The sequence below is a fragment of the Dermacentor variabilis genome, chromosome 2, assembly GCF_050947875.1.
Source record: "Dermacentor variabilis isolate Ectoservices chromosome 2, ASM5094787v1, whole genome shotgun sequence".
NCBI classification, from domain to species: Eukaryota; Metazoa; Arthropoda; class Arachnida; order Ixodida; family Ixodidae; genus Dermacentor; species Dermacentor variabilis.
This window is the reverse complement of record NC_134569.1, coordinates 101,296,016-101,313,589: the sequence shown is the minus strand read 5'-3', so window position 1 is coordinate 101,313,589 and position 17,574 is coordinate 101,296,016. Positions and strand designations below refer to the sequence as shown.

The following is a 17,574-nucleotide window of genomic DNA, read 5'->3' as shown; positions in this document are numbered from 1 at the left end:
CCTTCTACATTAGCCAGCTGTGCGCTAGCACTGGTATGATTCATTCACAGTAAATTTTAGAGCGGGATTACGACACCATCCCACATCGTCGATTCTCGCGTGATAGCACAGTTCGTCCAGTAGTTATTATTACTGTTCCTTAGAGAAGCTAGCGCGCTGCTCATATTCCTAGGTCGGATACGATAAAATAGCCCTGTGGAAAAGACCATTCCCTGTTTGCGGTATTTCACTACGGGGGATTTTTGTCTGTCGGGGTTTAAGTAGTGCGTCTATCAACTCGGGGCGCTGGCAAGGAAAAACCGAAAATATAACTATAGTGCTTAAAAGCAATACGCTGGATAGATACTACTGCCGTCTACAACAATTTTGTCTAGACATATTGCTCTTATACTATCTAAGGAATGCACTATTGGCATCGTACTCATTTGTTAGCCTTACCTCTTTAGTACTATTTTTTTTTCATCTCAGCTTTCGCCGTACATTTTTGAGACGATATATATGCCAGAGCTCCTAAATTCGTGTCGATTATCAAGTTGCCCAACGGTTTACCATGTTGTCGTAGACTATGTAGGCTTTATCGTAACAATTGCCAAGGTAGAAAGTAATGGTGGCGGCTGATACAGGTACTGTCATAGGCGTAGGCATAGGCGTGTCATGTCATAGGCATACCGGGGGGGGGGGAGGCAAGGGGTGCACTTGCCCCCTTTCAGAACTGGGGGGGGGGGGAGAAAAGTGGGTCATTTTACTGCTAGGAAAACTACGTTTCTTGTATTATTTTGAATAGTGCTGTATTTGTAACGTTTCCAATTTAAAGATGATAAAAAATATAAGCTGTCATAATCCAGTATGTATATATTAGAGGTAGACGATCGAATATCGACTTTTTCAAATACGAACCGAATACGAATAGTAAGTATCGCATATCTAATAGACAAACGAAGACGCACACATTTACAGCAGGAATATTTGTTTCAGTATAATTAGGAACACGCTTGCACTGAATAGACAGTCAACTATCACGCACAATTAATATCGTTAATATCGTAACAGTCATGAAAAGAACTACACGAATAGCCGGCTGACACCTTTAAGCCTGGTTGCAAACAAGCTTTCCAAGAACGTCATGCATTTGAAACTGACCAACTTTTCAAAAACGCGTAAAAATAGTTGTTCAAAAAATATAAGAAGTTATGAAAAAGGAAAATAAAACGTTAAGGAGGTATTCGTGTGCCCTAGAAATAATACAGAGCCTTTTACAAGAAAAACACATCACTGGTTGTAACGTAAGAGATAAAACTCCTACATGGCTAGGCTGCAAGAATGACTAATTGGTGGGCCATAAGCACAGCATATCCGATTGTAAAGTATTGGACGAGAAGAAGGGGAACCGAGGGCCCTGCTGCTGTAAGAACGCTCGCACATATTTCTTAGTCAGAACAATATTAAAACAACAGATAATGAAGAAATGGAAAGCCTAGGATAAACTATTTGTAATCTCTAATTGAAGTGCAAAAATGAGAGGCCAATGGGAATGGAGGAAAACTCAGCTTTCTGACGGTGAGAGCCGAATCCACAACCTCTGCATTAGGCGCGTGTTGCACTACAATGAGTGCAGTATTCCGGACAAGTTGGTAACCCATTACTGAAGTACCATTGCGCAACAGGAAAGACACCGACGTAAGAGAAGAACACACCAAGCGCAAACTTTGTGTGCTTGTCTTACGTCCGTGTCTTTTCTGTTGGGCAATAATACTTCAGTAATTGCACCACAAGTTGTGCCACGTCCATGCAGTGTTGGGTATTTACGTAAGTATACAAGATCTAACCCAAGGAGTGTTAACCAGCGCAAAACTTCCACCTCAAAAAAGAAAAATAGATTATTGGGTTTTACGTGCCAACACCAAGGTCTGATTAGGAGGCACGCCGTAGTGTTCGGGGCTCCAGAAATTTGGACCACCTCGAGTTCTTTAACGTGCACCTAAGTCTAAGTACACGGGTGTTCTCGCCCCCATCGAAATGCGGCCACCGTGGCTGGGAGTCGATCCCGCGACCTCGTGCATAGCAGCCCACTACCATACAAACTACGCAACCGCGGCGGGTCTCTCAAAACCGGAAACAAAGCTTGTAATACCGATCAGGTTTCTGCATTACGTCAAAAACCTTGTCGCTGTTTTACTTCTGATAATTATAATTTATGATACTTTGTTCAGCAGGTGGAGAAAAGTAGCCCGATTTGAACAGTCGCTTGTTTCGAACTCTTCGGTTAGTTTTGATATTCGAAAATGCTGAAAAGATTTTCGAATGCGAATAAAATATTACACACCAACTATTCATATTCTAAACTTCAATACTCGCCTGTCCGCCTAAAGAGGACTTTAGCTTAAGTAATGTATTTACTAATACTAAAAGATATAAATACAATACTAAAAGCTCTCTACTTGTAAATTTGCTGTTTTCCTTCAGCTGCACACACATTAGACCAACATGACAACTTTGGGTAAATTATTTGCTTTCCGCTAGCTTAAATTAGAGTGTTTCAAATCGCCTATATTTTTAAAATCCACAGCTATAGATAGAGATGAATAAAGGGAAAATCCCACATCCACCCGCTCGTAGCAATTGCTGCAAAGGAAACGCATACGGGTTCCTCGAAAGAAAGGCCTTATAGTTGAAGAAAAATTCGTCCTGGTCTGGGACTCGAACCCGGGGCCACCGCCTTTCCGGGGCAGCCACTCTACCATCTGAGCTATCCAGGCGACTAGCCGATGGCAGGGCGAAGTCGAATTTGTCGACAACACGAAGCAAAGGCAAGTGTTTGACGTAGTAGTTCTGCAGAAATCCGCAAGGTGGAGACAAGTAATGAATAAAGGGAAAATCAGAGATCCACCCGTTCGTAGCAATTGTTACAAAGGAACTACTACGTCAAAGTTACAGATAGAGTTCTAGCGCCTTTTTTGTCTCACTTCAGTGACGCGCTTCCTAAAATGTTGGCAACACTAGACTGTAATGGTTCATAATGTACGATTGAAAGCTTGATCTGTGGATGACGAAGACGCATTTTCAGCCTTTTTTATTGCAATGCCAATCGGGTAATCCTCAAGGGAGGCGAACTTTACAGTATGCGTGTCACCTGGGCCCGCTCTGAGTATGCGTTCTCCGCCCAGTCGTGAACGTGAACGTTTGTATAATCCCGAATGAATATGTTCCAACAAATCAACATGTCATTAACACATTATATAAAAGAACGTGTCATCGTTTATTGGTCTGTGGCCACTAAAGCAACCTCCTTTCCACCCAAAAAGAGCCGGGTGGGAGGGAGGTTAGGTTAACCTAACCACCTAAGCGCTAACCTAACCACCACTCCCCTTGGAAGAAACCCTCTGTCATGTCGGTCTTTGTGGTAAAGCATAGGAAAAACGGACATGCACTGCAGAAGTCAAACGGGAAATTATATGCAGGGTAATGCAGCTGCCATTGGTGGCGTGGGGAGTCAGTGCGCACAGAGTAGCGGTGGCAGAGCGATCCCAGGCGGCTCGTACTGCGAAGATAACCTTGATATATATATATATATATATATATATATATATATATATATATATATATATAGAGAGAGAGAGAGAGAGAGAGAGAGAGGTGATTTGCCCATCCCCACTCGGAAAATAGTATAGTTGGTAAGTTGGTATGCCCCTGGGTACTGTGTAAATTTTCAAAAAGCAGCCTAAGCAAAGCGATCATGTTGCTGTACGCGAGTTGTTTTCTAAAATTGCACAGGCAACGAAAGGCGCTCTAGTAAGTACATACAAACAATAGCAAGAGGTACGACCAAGACCCAGTAGAGGAAGGCTGTCAGGAGAGTGCTTCGAAAATGCGTTTCCTTGTCCAACACAATGTGCACTCTCGGTGCTATTGTTCCTGCCGTGATTTCCTCTTGGCCCACTCTCATAAAGGTCCTTCTTACACGCGCACTCCATCAAACATTATTATCATTTGTACTCACGTATGTCCTTTTTGCATCCCGTTTGTTTAGAAAAAATGTACACAACAACACGTCAACTTCAACATGAACAGTTACCATAACTGCTCAATGCACAGAACGTAAGATGCTTGTGCACATGTTCTAGATAAATACCGGGTGTTTCCGCAAACACTTTCGAAAATGTTTCAAGATTGCCTGTAGCATAAAGCACAATTCTAGTCCATGAGCTGGTCTACTCGAAGAGGCGGACATTATTTGCACAAATAATCTAAATGGATAATCGACTAATTAACAGGAATTTCATAATTACGTTCTTAACTAATTACCTTATGGTACATATGGCAATTTACAAATTCTAGCCGAGCAGTTCGCGAGGCGGATTCACTTCGAACGAATTCTCGGGATGAAACCAGTTTCGAGATATTTATTCCCGAACTTTGTAGAGAAATGCATTAGCGTTCCAGGTACTTTTGTGCTTCAATGCATAAAACGACGTTTCGTTAAGAGGCAGCGCATCTTTATCGCAAGTCTGACAGCGCATATCTCGTAGATGGTGTCATCCACACAATTCTTTTCAAGTGGATGTGCCTTGCAGTCTCACCCGCTAGAATTTGAAAGTTGCAAAATTTGCCATAAGGTACTTAGTAAAAAAAATAATTAGTGATTTTTTGGTAGTTAGTCGAGCAGCTTATGGACTAGAATTGTGCCATCTGCCACAAGCAAGTTTCAAAAATTTTTGAGAGTGTTCGCTGAAACACCCTGCAGGTTATTGAAGGAATCTGCAATATCGGTGCTCTTTCTTCATTTACTGCGTCTTCTTCTTTGTTGATGTGACACGGCATACTTTGCCAACGTTAAAAAGAGATGTTCAGAGTTCATGTTCTCCCTCTTGGTCAGGAAGCGCGCATATGGGCACTCATTTAATTTGTTTGACAACGCACCGTCGTGCTATAGCGGTGTCATGCGCATTTATGCGTGCGCGCTAACTTCCTTTTTCTTGGACTGCACTTCAGATAAGTATGTAAGCAATAGAATTAAATGGGACTTCCCTAGAACACAGATTACGTGGTATCGAGGTATACGGTCTTTCTTAATCATCGAGACGCGGTGAACACCGTCGCCAGAACCCTTCACGCCCGCTCACAGAACGAAAGAATATTGCGATTCGCGCGGTGGCCCAATATGCTACGAATCTTCCAGTCAAACAAGATGAAATACGCGTGTCACGTGCAAATGGCAGGCAGATCATCCCCTTCCTGCTCCGTACGAACAAGTGAAGCTTCCCACAGCGACATTTCCTGATCGACCGATGGCTGCCGGCCACACGTAACCGTCACGCGACTGAACCTTCCTTCCTCAACGGGAGAACCAAAACAATGTCGTCGTCGGGTATATCACTAAGCCAGAACGGAGGTTGCGCGGCCGTTGCGCCCGTTTGCGCCACCGCGCAGGGTGGCGCGCGAGCGCTAGCGGACGTATTGAGCGGACGCTGGGGTCGCCTTCGAAACGCAGCCGGCGCTGAATCACCGAAACAAACGCAAACGGAGCGCTCGTTGGCAGCGCGGCTCCGAAAAAAGGAGAAACAAAACAGAGGCAATAAAGAAAGGGCGAGCGCGCTAGTTGGGAAACTGCTTTTGCGCCGCAGCCGCGCGGCTGCGCCGCTCCCATCCAGCAACGCTGCCTGACACGTGATCACGAGACTGGAGAGGCGTTCGCGGCGCTGGAGAACGCGGTCGCAGCAGACGACGCCGCCCTTCGCTGACACGCCTCGTGTCTACCATCATACGGACAACGCCACCGTTACAAAAGTTTGATAACAGTGCGGCGACGAGTGCCGCAAAGGGGGCTTTCGTCCCGCTGACTGTCGCTGCGGTTCCGCTATCGCCGCTGAAAGCAAAAGAGTAAGAGAGAAAGCAGCCCAGCAGAACACGCGCGCGGGCAGCCATCCAATTCCGCGCCTGGAGAGCCCGCAAGTCGGAGTGAGTGTGTCGGCGTTGAACGGCATGTGGAGAAGTGCGCGGCGATCCTGCTCTTTCGCCCGAGAGCAGACAGTCTGTCTCTCTTAAGTGGCGTCGTGCTTGCTGCTCCTTCTGCTGCTGTTTTCCATGTAGCACAGCGCCGCAGCCGCCACCGCAGCAGCAACAGTGTGATCCTGCCGTCCGCGTGTTCTCCGGTCATCGCGCGGGTTCGCGGAGGCAGCGCTCCGCGCGCGTGCACCAGCAAGAAGAACCATGTGCACCGCACAAGTACGTGACGCTGGTGCCGTCGACGCCGACGACGCCAGCCGGCTGTGCGGCGTGGGCCGTTTCAGGCCGCGGGCGCTTCAGGTGTTCGCGCGTCCGCAGCTGTTCACGTTGTTGTACAGTGCCGTCAGCATCCTGCAGAGTGCGCACTTCTACTACTTCTTCGCCATCATGTCGACGCTGCAGCGACGGTACGGCCTCTCCAGCTGGTCGATCACGGTGATCCTCTTTGCCGACAGCGCGAGCCCTTTCTTTGTGAGCTTCTTGGTGGGTCACTACTCGCGCACCGTGTCCAAGCCGCTGCTCATCTTCGGTGCCATCGTGGCCCTCGTTGTCAGTTGCGCGGTTAGTGCTCTGCCATTCTTCCTGTACGGGCCTGGGCTCGCCTTGGGTGTCGTCGGCGCTGCCTCTCGAGACGCCCTGGACACCTGCCAGGCGGCAGACGCCGTGCAGCCGCTCCCGCAGCCCGGTTGCGAGGGCCGCGGCATGCCGGAGTCCGCCGTCGTGACGGCCGTGCTGTTCGCGGCCAACTGCTTCTACGGCTCCGCGTACAGCGTGCTGTTCATCTCTGGGAGCACGTACGTGGATGACAGCGTGAAGAAGAAAAACTCTCCTTTGCATTTCGGTGAGAATGCTTGCAGTCGCTGCACAACAACAATAAGAAGCGGGCGCGGTATCTAGGTGTGTACAGGTGCTGATAGTTTTCAGAGACCGAAGCAAGGTGCTAAGTTTGTCTATGCAAGAGTTTGTGCGTAAAAGGAAAGCAGTGTCTATTCTCCCGGCAGCCGGGAGAATTTCCGAAACGAGTTTCGCTCACCTTCTAAGGCCCTCGGAAGTCACGTGACAAACTGCCGAGGAAAACCGTCTGCAGGCGTGTCCGAGAGCTTCCAGGTGGGCCCCAACCTAACCAGCCTAACCTAACCTCACCTAACCTAACCTAACCTAACCTACCTTTCCAAGAGCCAATAGGAGGTGAGTGCTGGGACACATTCGTTTCAAACATTGTCCCGGCTGCCGGGAGAAGAGTCACTGCCTAAAGGAAGTGGGTCGTGTAGCTGTTGTGAAATGTTTCTGGGCGTGCATGTTTAATTAAGCGACCAGGCGCAGCGGGACGGAGCACAGATTTGCTGGCTTTATTCCCGACCGAGGCAGCCGCATTTTTCATGACAAACGTAATGCAAGAAAAAATGTGCCCCATATACGTAAGCAGGCGTAACCATTTTGCCGACTATCGACGTTTCATGTCGTTTACCGGAGACAGTCTGTCAATCTAGTCACTAGGATGAATGTAATATGTGAGATAAAGTACTGAGTCCCACAGGCCTAGGCAGATTGCTTACCTTTTCGTCGAATGCACGCCGATATATTGGGCTGAGAAGAAAAGCAAATACCATGGTACAACTTGCAGCTCTATCGCTTATGGTCCTGAGCGCTCCTACATATAGTTATTTCAGTAATCCATAGAAGACTAGCACAATTTCAGAGGCTTGAGTTGCACAAGCATTTGCGCGACGCCCTAGCCTGAGGGTTGCGTCTTCGAGGGGTGGCAATAATATCACCCAGGTTCGAATGGAATTGTCATACGTGCTTTTATTGCCAGATATTTTATACATAACCTTTTTTTTTTCAGACGGCAACTGGCGTGCGAAATGCGTTTGCGCGTTGTGCAGCTTTCGCATAGGCTGCACGCACAGTCTGAGAGAGACCCCGTATGAACCGTCTTGCCTTGCGACATGAAAGCTCGAAGCTATTGCAGCTGAACTGTGCGTCCACCAGTGTAAGCTGAAGTACAACTATTGCATCGTGAAGGCACTACCTAAACAACTCTCTCCTAGTACCTGCTAGTCACGTGACGCGCATGCTCGTACCTCTGTAAATGATGTGGCTCGTGTTTACAGCTGCCATACGTGTTTACAGCTATCCTACTTTTATTTACAGCTCTCTTACGTATCCCATGCAGTTTGTAAAGGTTCCTCGACCTCAGTCAACAGCTTTTTTTTTTTTGTATTGCTGTTCTACGCATCTGAAATGTCGAAAATGAATGAAAATGTCCAGTCGTGGATCTTAGCGGATTTGGTGCGCTCTTCTGAGTGAGGTCTGATGCATCGTCATTTTCCTGCCCCTGCCCTTTGCCTCTATTACGAGATCTGAAATCTACCGCGTAGAATATATTTAACATCAGCAAAACACAATTAATTAATGAATTAATTAATTCATTCATTCTCCTTTTTTTTTACGCTGGGCAGTCTATAAAGAGAAGCTTGTTACAGGTTAGACACAGGTTTCTGGGGCCTCTTGGTCAGGGAAGTGCGTTGGGCGTCGTCTTCACGCGCGTCTTTCATGTATATACATGTGCTTATGACAGTCTCCTTCAGGTTACTTATTCAGTGAATTTTTAAAAAGGGCGCGTACGATAGATAGTCTTTGTTAGTAAATGTGTGAAGTCAGAGAAGAAGAAAACGCCGCCACTACAATTCACTTCAGGCAGCGGATTGAGTTACGGGGAAGCCGGCCGACACAATTCGTACCTGAATCATTGCATGAGATCGTTGTACGAGATTGTTGTTGAGGAGGTCAAGACTCAGAGTGTTCTGGACAAGTTAGGTTGGCGATGTCCTTCGAGAAAATTGCACAAAATCTTACATACTACCCTATGATGATGGCAATATATCTGCTGTTTCTGTAGGCAGAGAGGAACTAGAGAGATATATCTAAAATGTTACTATAAGGTATATTCTTTGTTTTGCTATCAGTATATATAGGGACATGAATAAACAGCTATCGTATGCAGTCCCGCCTTGGCAAAATATTGTGTACACGGAAGTATTCTCGCTTTGTATTTTCAAGATAATAATAATAATAATAATAATAATAATAAAAGCTTTATTTGGTTCCGAATACAACGGCGCCAAGCGACGACGTCTAAATCCTATGCCAGAGACCGTATCTCAGCGCTTGAAGCCTCAGGTGTGACTTTCTGTAGCAAAAGAGCGCCGCCGCTTGTCCTTGCAAGGAACACTGTTACAAACTCTGCTCAGTGTCCTAGAAAGTCCCGGGTGCCTGTACAACACGAATCACCATTACCACTCCTCAGCCTGAACGAGACGCCTTCGCTAAATTCAACTACGGAGATTAGGTGCTTCACGCTCGCACTTTCGGCAGTTTCTTGGAGCCGTATCCAAAAGGGATAGGCCCGTACATACATAAACTTCTTACGCTAAAATTGTTATTAGCAGTGAATGTAGCCAATGTATGTAGCCAATGCTGATGCTGGATGCCTCATTAGCGAAAACAAGCAGCCGATGACAAGGAGTCCTTATACGATCGAAAAGCTTTCTGGATACGATCTGTTGCACTCAGTAGCACGACGTCGCGGGTTCCATACCCGATCGTAGGGGCCACATTCCGCACGTGGGCAGCGGAGTGCAAGAATGCTCGTGTACGGGTCCTTTAGGTACAAATTAAACAACCCCAGGTGCTCGAAATTTCTTCGAAGCTTTGCACTACAACGCCTGCCATAACTCACTGGGGAGTTTAGGGACGGTAAACTCCATAATTTAATTTAGTCCCTCGGAGAAATAGTAGCTTGGGAGAATTGCTATGACGTTATCATTAATTTAAAGTGGCGCACCAAACGTCAACAAAACGAAAGGAAACGACGCGAAAGTACTTTGCTGGGTTTGTGATTCCATCGTCGATCTGGTGCGCGTGCTTATTAAGATAGACGAACACGTTGACTAGTGACCTTCTCGCTGTTTCACGGTCACTGACCGCCTTATCTCAGCAGCTTATCAGTTGCCTTGTCCGAGGTTTTTCGCGTTCACTAGGTGCCATTGACGGTGACTTTGCTTAATCTTGCGTGCGACGCGAAAGCTGCCTACACTGCCTAAAAGCGGGGTACACTGTTTTATTTTGTTTGCACGAAACAGATTTGCTCTAAAAATCGTGTCGTATGAGCCCCAAATCAGCACTGCTCCCACACAACGATTGCAGACGCCGCCGGTTAGGCTTCTGAGAATAAGTACTGTACTTATTTCTTTCTTTTTATTATTAGTACCTGCCAACAGCTCAAGGGACTCGGCGACAGCTTGCCAACACGCTGAGATGCGTATTGTATACATGTACACAACTGCAGGGCGATTCAGGGGGCGATGTGTAGTTATGATAATTAGGTGAAACATTGTAACACATGCGAGATCGTTCTGGCTATGCACTTGACTTGCGGCATCTTTTAGCAAAGGAAAAGCTTTTAAAGGTCAGAAATACGATCGTTAGAACACACTGCGGTCTTGTGGAAAAGCGAGTTGAGCGAATATTTAAAAAAAACTTTTAAAAAGAAGGTAATCTGAGCGCTAGCTGCTTTTCTGTTATGGAACTCAATACTGCAAAGGAGAAAGTTGAGTAACAGTGAAGGGTGGTTCCTCCAGAAATGCCTGCAACCACGCAGAGAAACGTGGTGTTCAAACAGCGCACTGATAATAGGGCATACGTCACTTCGGCTTTCAACTTTCTGCTGACACGAACAACGTGAGCTGATATATTTAAGACTTCTCATGAAAAAAAATTTTTAAATTGATTTTCATAAAGATTGCTGTTTTGTACCTGCAGAGTAGTCAGAAGGATAAATGCAAAAGCACTGCGACAGCCCCGTTTCAAGGGCATTGCAAGTGCACTGCTGAGGCTAGTACAATGACTGCGGTTAACACGAATCAATCAATCAATCAATCAATCAATCAATCAATCAATCAATCAATCAATCAATCAATCAATCAATCAATCAATCAATCAATCAATCAATCAATCAATCAATGATTTATTTACCAGGACAAAGAACTGGAGGGACACCTGGGCAAAATGTTGTTGCAGCAGCTCGAGGAAAGCTCAGAGTTCTCTACATGGCAGCGTTATTCACAAATATATGCATATATTGAAAGAATAAAGAAAAAAAATGTCGCAGTTTCGCCCGAACGGCGAAGCATCGATTGCGATAGCAGATTACTAGAGAGCTATACGAATTAAGGATCGTAGTTTTATCGGCGGTATAGATTTAAACACTCGCTTACTAACTAAATTGAGAAGCATGGTGTCACGCGCGCACGAGCAAACATGGTCACATCTCAATCGATGCGATTGAGATGTGTTCACATCTCCAACGCAGCAGCAGCGAGCGAATTGACCTTCGTGCTGCCTCTCGCTTCAACGAGAACTAAGCCTCGAGATCACAGCGCACACGCAGCTATCTCGGCACTCGGCGCACTCTGTCTCCATCGGAGATCGCATTCAAGAGAGGGCCTGCGCGGCCGCGCCACACGCGTCCGCCACCTGAGTAGAACGCCCCCCTCGTCGCCCCTGGTGCTTTGCGCGCGCTAGATCGAGCCACCATCGCCGGCTCACCTTCGCACGCTCTCACTCGCACATGCAGCATACGGCGTGCAGCCACGATGTTATCGCGCTTGAAAATTATACGGAACATCTCGCTGGCGCTGACAGCGATGACCGCGGGGGAAATGCAGCTGGAATGTCCATGCAATTGGTATCGCAATAGAAAAGGCTTTATACATAAAATTTCTCGGAAAGTGAAAACAAACAGTGCAATACGACGCATATACATGCTAAGCATTTAGTGCTTACAGAATAAAAGTGGTACAATACATCGAATACAATATAAGTAATTTGCATTATGTAGAAAGAACGTAGTTGCGTAAATCCCTTTTCTTAAGGTTAGCCCTGGGTGAAGTACTGTTGGGATATTGTGTGTATGTTGTCTGCTTCGCTGCGGTTGCTGCACGCGGGTTCAGCTTGGGATGCAGCGGCGACAGCGCGGCTGCACTCGCAGCGATGGTTCGTATATGCAAAATTGGTGGCTTTTGCCGTTCTAATACAGTGCAGTAAACTTGGTAGCTAATACAAGAACTCGGATTCTGAAATGCTTTTTGTACAACCATTGTTAAAGAACAGTCTACGGTAGGTATTCTGAAGCAATTGTGGCCATTGTGGTCAGCCTGCAACATAAGTAGGACGAGGTGCAGTAATGCATGCTCATCTGGGTGTGCATTAAAAAAAAGACAAGAAAAAACGGGGCCTCCTAGTTTCTGGTTCCAAATCCTGTGACGCATGTGCGGGTATCTGAAGGGAATCGAGAGGTGTACTAAGAGGCGTTGGATTTACTCCAGATTTTCTTCCCACTGAGTGGCTTTGTCTATCTTGTTATATTTGGCTATCAAGTTTCCTACCAAAGACAAGAAGGCAGTTGCATGTCAGCTTTGCTTTTCCTGTAGAGCGAGTGCTTAGCAAAGTGCACTCGCGCCGATAACGCGCGCAGAGGTCAGAGCGCTCCACAATGGATACAGGTGCGCTGGCTGTCGTCCAAGACGTCTCGTTTGGAGATAAAGGCCTGCTTAGTGTACGAGAACTCTAAACCTTTTGCCTCCGAGATATGGCACAGAACGCAAGTCCGCTGTGTTTGAGCCTTTCGTTATCACTGCCAGTCAGTTTGTTCAAGTATCAGCAGCAGCGCTCGAGAGGCTTGAAAGGTCAAACAGAAGGGGCTCGAGGAAAAATGAAGAAATCTAACCGGAAATGAAGAGGCCATTTGGGGCATAGCCAGAACGTGCTGTTCGTTGGGACAAAACACTTATTGTCAAGGCTTTAGCTGTCTGCCTAGCGCGGCAGGTTGATCACCAAGGGAAGGGAAGTGCAATTGAATGCCGCGGATAATCGCACAGAGTGACGAGTATAGTAGGCGCCGACGGATAATAATTGGATAGGTGTGTGCTGGAATTCGATAAGTGCCGAGTTTTCTCTCGGCTTTGTCCATCAGTGGGATTAATTAGGTCGGTGGACTGAGGGCGCTTTGGCGCGGCGTTATCGCTCGGCAGCTCGGCGGTTATCACTGGAAGATTTGTTTTGAATAAGCTTCGCTGGGGCTACGCTAATCCGCGCCGCGTTTGCGCTGGTGCTGCGTGGAATAGGCGGAAATTTTAATAGTATGCAGAACGATAATACTTTACTCGAAGTTGTTCAGATGACGCTCAAGGAAATGAGAAATCGAACAAGAACGTTCTCGTGGGTACTGTTGTTTTAGGAGAAATTTCAACACAATCTCACAGGAAATACTCTTTTTTCCCCCTTTCATATTATAAAATAACAAAAACTCTTCCTTTTCTAGAGCCGAAATAAGGTGTGCTCAAGGGGTTTTATCCATTTTATTAATCGCCGCTAGCTTGGCTGTCATAATGAGTCATTGAATAGGTGGGGGGGGGGGGGTGTTGTTGGTAAGGACAACGCAATTCGCGTACGACGCTCGTCTCCTCAAAGTACGCCACGGAGAGTGCATGGGAATATGGGCTTCCGCTACCGATAGCCTTCGATGGTTAGCGTTTGCTAATGGAATGCTGCTGGTCTAGGGATGAGCGGCAGCTTTAACTGCTTATATAGTCGCATGGGTCAGGCTATTATTGGGGTGGCTGGGCTGAGCCGTACTACGTGTCCCATATCGGCCGGCATCGCGAAGTGGCATCCTTTCTGTACACGCACCGACAGGCGGACGCTCGCACGCGTATCGCGGTTCGTAGGCTGCGTGGCAAAGTATGAGGAGAGTCGTTATACAAAGAAACATAAGAACTGCAGAAATGGTGTCCGCGGATCAATAGTCTCGGTGCTCCGACAGGTCGACCATTTTATTCGTAATGCAAGAACCTCTCCGTACGCTGTTGAGCTACGACTTCTCACCCGTCCGCACCCGGCCATTGCGGCGAGTAAGTATTTTAGCGTATCACCTATCTCACTCTCAACAGTGTAGCAGAGTCACGCTCCTTCTTAACAACACCGGCATTTCAAGCTGTGCATCGAATTGCGTCAACACCGTGCAAAAGGGCACTTCACGCTATCTCGGTGCATATCGTTTGACCAAGCACTTGCGAACTCTTATGCCGTGCGCAAGCTGAGAACCCAGGGAAATGGATTCTAGATGCCGCGTTACTTTTGAAGCGAAGCTCGAAACAGCGGGGCTGCATCTGGATATTCCAAATGGCGCATTGCACACAGAACGATATTAGACGACAATAAGAAATTAATACTAACACAAACGAAAACAAGGCACAAACAAAGTGGTAGAGTGGTAACAATCGAAGATTTTCATGTTTTGCACGCGCGTTCTATAGAACCTACAGCTGCTCATTTCACTAGGTTCTCACGGCTGCTTAATTTGCTCATCAGTAGTGCATTCTTAATGCTGCGACAACAGTCTTGCCGTTATATAGGGCTTACTGTGTCCAGCCGTCTAGACATTACAGTTCGTGCTTACACTGCTGTGTGAAGTATAACCAAACGGGCATGTATTTGACATTGGACGACAATCACAGTAAATGAAATGCAGAAAATGTATTTAGGGGAAGAAAGTAAGTTTATTCCTTTACTGTTACATTTTCTTGGCAAGATCTTTTTATCTGCAGTTCTGGCTGGGATTCATCAAGCAGCTTGCCTCATTAATTTTTTTTCCTGACTGCTATGCTTGTACGGAGGAGTTGCGTGCAATATATACTGTGGCTGCCAAAAGCGGTGAAAGTTTGCGTCAGACTCGTTTTGTCACTCGAGCGGCGTGGCGCCTTCCGAGCGCTCTGAGTGCCCACGTGCATGCAGTGTTGCGAAAAACGCTGTCCTCACCAGGTTGTTGCGAAGCTGCTTTGCGAGTGACAGGATGTCGCCAGGCCATGTTGCAACAGTGCTGTAGCACTGGTGCTGCCGCTGTGAAGCTCGCGTGACTGATAACTGTTCCTCCCAGATCCAGCTGGAGATTAGCCGCAGTTGGGCTTCTACGAGAAACCCACATAGGAACCCGGTTTCCGCAAGAAAGCCACATGCATACATCTGCAGGAATCGGGAGACGGCTCTCCTTCAGTTCAAAGTTGCGTCACCAGGAGCTTTATTAGACAGCTTGAGTTTAGCGCGTTTAGTGTAACAGCGGGCTTTAGCGGGATCGAAATGCACATGCGCAGAACGCTAGACGACCCATCATGTTTAGCGTACGCCCAGTATTTCTCAGGTTTAATGTCACTGCGTTTGCGTGGTTTACGTAGTTTACATAAAACGTGGTGGCGGTCCCAGCCCGCTCGCTTCGAACTTAATGTGGCGTTGCTTTTGTTGAACTCCGTTCGTAAAAAATGACTCTGTAAACGGCTTTCGCTTAGTATCAGGCCGCTTCGACGGCAGAGTATTATGGATAATTTGTGGAGTTTTCTAGATCGCTTCTCGTTTCCAACGCGTCGAAGCATAACAAATTTCCGAGATGGCAGCGACAAAGTCGGGACATATGCACGACAGCATATGGCCTCTGAGATCGGATGATCTTGGAGTCTATGGTCAACAGCTTTTACTTTTTGTGCTGATTTCGTCGCTGATCGACAAACATGGAAAGCCATATACATTGCGCTCTCGGCTTACATTGCGCTGCCTCTCGTATTTTTCGGACGCTCACGCAATGCTTGGCGAACCGATAGAATCACTTAATGTGCATGCGAAATTTAAAGTGTAATCGAATAGCGTCGTAAACTACGCTGTCACGCTACACTAAAACTCGGTTTCTGCAAAGTTCGTTTGAGAAACGCTAACGTTATTTCCCTTAGCCCCGCTATTGCGCTTACGTTAACTAAAACTGCTTGTTAACTTAGTTAAAATAGCGACTAATTGTACTTCGACTGCATTACCTAAAACGAAGAATCATGGTTGTCAAAGCGTTCACACACGCACACGCACGTACGCGTGCACTCATGACCCTGTAATTTCAGCGTAGCTCCAGCATTTACGGCTCACGGGCCGTACCGTGTGGGCATTATTTCCCTCAATCGCTGCTATCTCTCTGATGTTTGCTACGGCTAGAAGTCAAGGCTAGTGTCAGCGTCGTTGAGGACTGTCCATAGATGAGGCACTAGGTGTGTCTCGGAGATTCTCGTAAGTATATTTCTGTCTTACTTTGTTTTCGAGTCAAACCTCCTGCATTTACATTCATGTCCGACTCTTCACTGAGAACTCATGGATGTGTAATGAAAGCTTTTGTCACTCTAGCGCAAGGTAAGTATGTTGGAAGCTATGTTAGAAGGCTATGATGCAAAACATATATTGAAAACGTATGGCTGGGCATATAAGATTCGATGACTGTGCGCACAGGCCATACAAATATCGATCACTTTGTTTTGCCGCGAGGGAATATATCGTTTCAGGAGCGCAAGCTTATCTTCATTGCGCAGATGGCAAAGTAAAGAATGAAGAAAATTATCATTACTTTTCCTGGCCAATTCATATCGCTAAGTTAGTGCTGTAAAGATTTCGCGAAACTCAGGCGCTTGGGAATATTTCTGGTAATGAACGAAATCTCTAGCGAGGCAATTTCGTAGGCTGAAATATCTGCATAAGATTACCTGAAAGAAGGGATAAATACGGCGGAGCGACCACCACTTATTAGCGCTGTTGAAGGGTGCCATTGTCTGAACAGGCGCAACGAAAAACTTGCCTCCGTGACGCTCTCTGAGCTTTGTATTAAGGACAGGTACAATCTTTGGCAAGTTACCGTCGTTCTGTAAACATCCTAAAGTGCGAGCGGGAATGACTGAAAGTGATGGAGTCGGTTTCAGTGCTCCAGCTCTGTTTGTTCCTTGGTTGCGCATAAGCAAAGCATGCGGAAATTCGCTGAGCCAACCATGGTCAGTCGACGAAGACAATTGGAATAGTTGGTGCGTTTTCGAAGGCTCACCTGAAATTAGGCAAAAGGGGGAAAGAAAAGAAACTGTGCAAGAAATGTATAGGACAAATTGATGAGGGTCGCTTTAGGTCGGCCACTTTACGTAACCAACCACTGACAACAGTATCACGGCTGCGTGTGACTTACAGCTCATGTTGACAAGACACGTCGACCCGAAAACGATCAGAGGAGACTCAAAAATCTGTTACCTGTGGGTGTCACTGCTTAAGCTTTAGCGATGAATGTCGGGTTGCTTTTTTCAGGCTGGCGTGGAAGAGCTGAAAAAATAAAAACCGATTATTTTCTTATCTCTAGTCCGTCTTCTGGCTTTCCAACACGGCTGTTGCGATACCCTGCGGTATAGCGCTTTCAGCCGAGGATCGATATTCGCGCCGCCTTGTTTGTTTCGTTTTGTTAGCGTTGCCAGCTAGTCCAAATCGTCGTAATCTCGGCGTTGGAGACGTGTGGAGAAAAGAGAAGGCCCTCATCCGCAACCTCCGTATTTGCGATGTTAAGAGGAGAGGTACAGCGAAGCAATAAAGCGAACGGATTGCATGGCGATGGATACGGTATTACTAAAGCTGTGACAACGGGAAGTCGATGCAAAACGTGTTGGATGA

The 17,574-nt window shown here is 46.7% G+C and overlaps 1 protein-coding gene across 1 annotated transcript in view; it reads left to right on the top strand.

Moving 5' to 3' along the window:
• The first annotated feature begins 5,639 nt into the window (after nt 1-5,639).
• The window catches only part of LOC142572409 (solute carrier organic anion transporter family member 74D-like), a 33,296-nt gene continuing 21,361 nt past the window's right edge, over nt 5,640-17,574 (top strand). Inside the window, exon 1 of the mRNA XM_075681502.1 lies at nt 5,640-6,844. Within this exon, the coding sequence (XP_075537617.1) occupies nt 6,208-6,844 (637 nt within the window). The 5' untranslated portion in view covers nt 5,640-6,207. The remainder of the gene's footprint in view (nt 6,845-17,574) is intronic.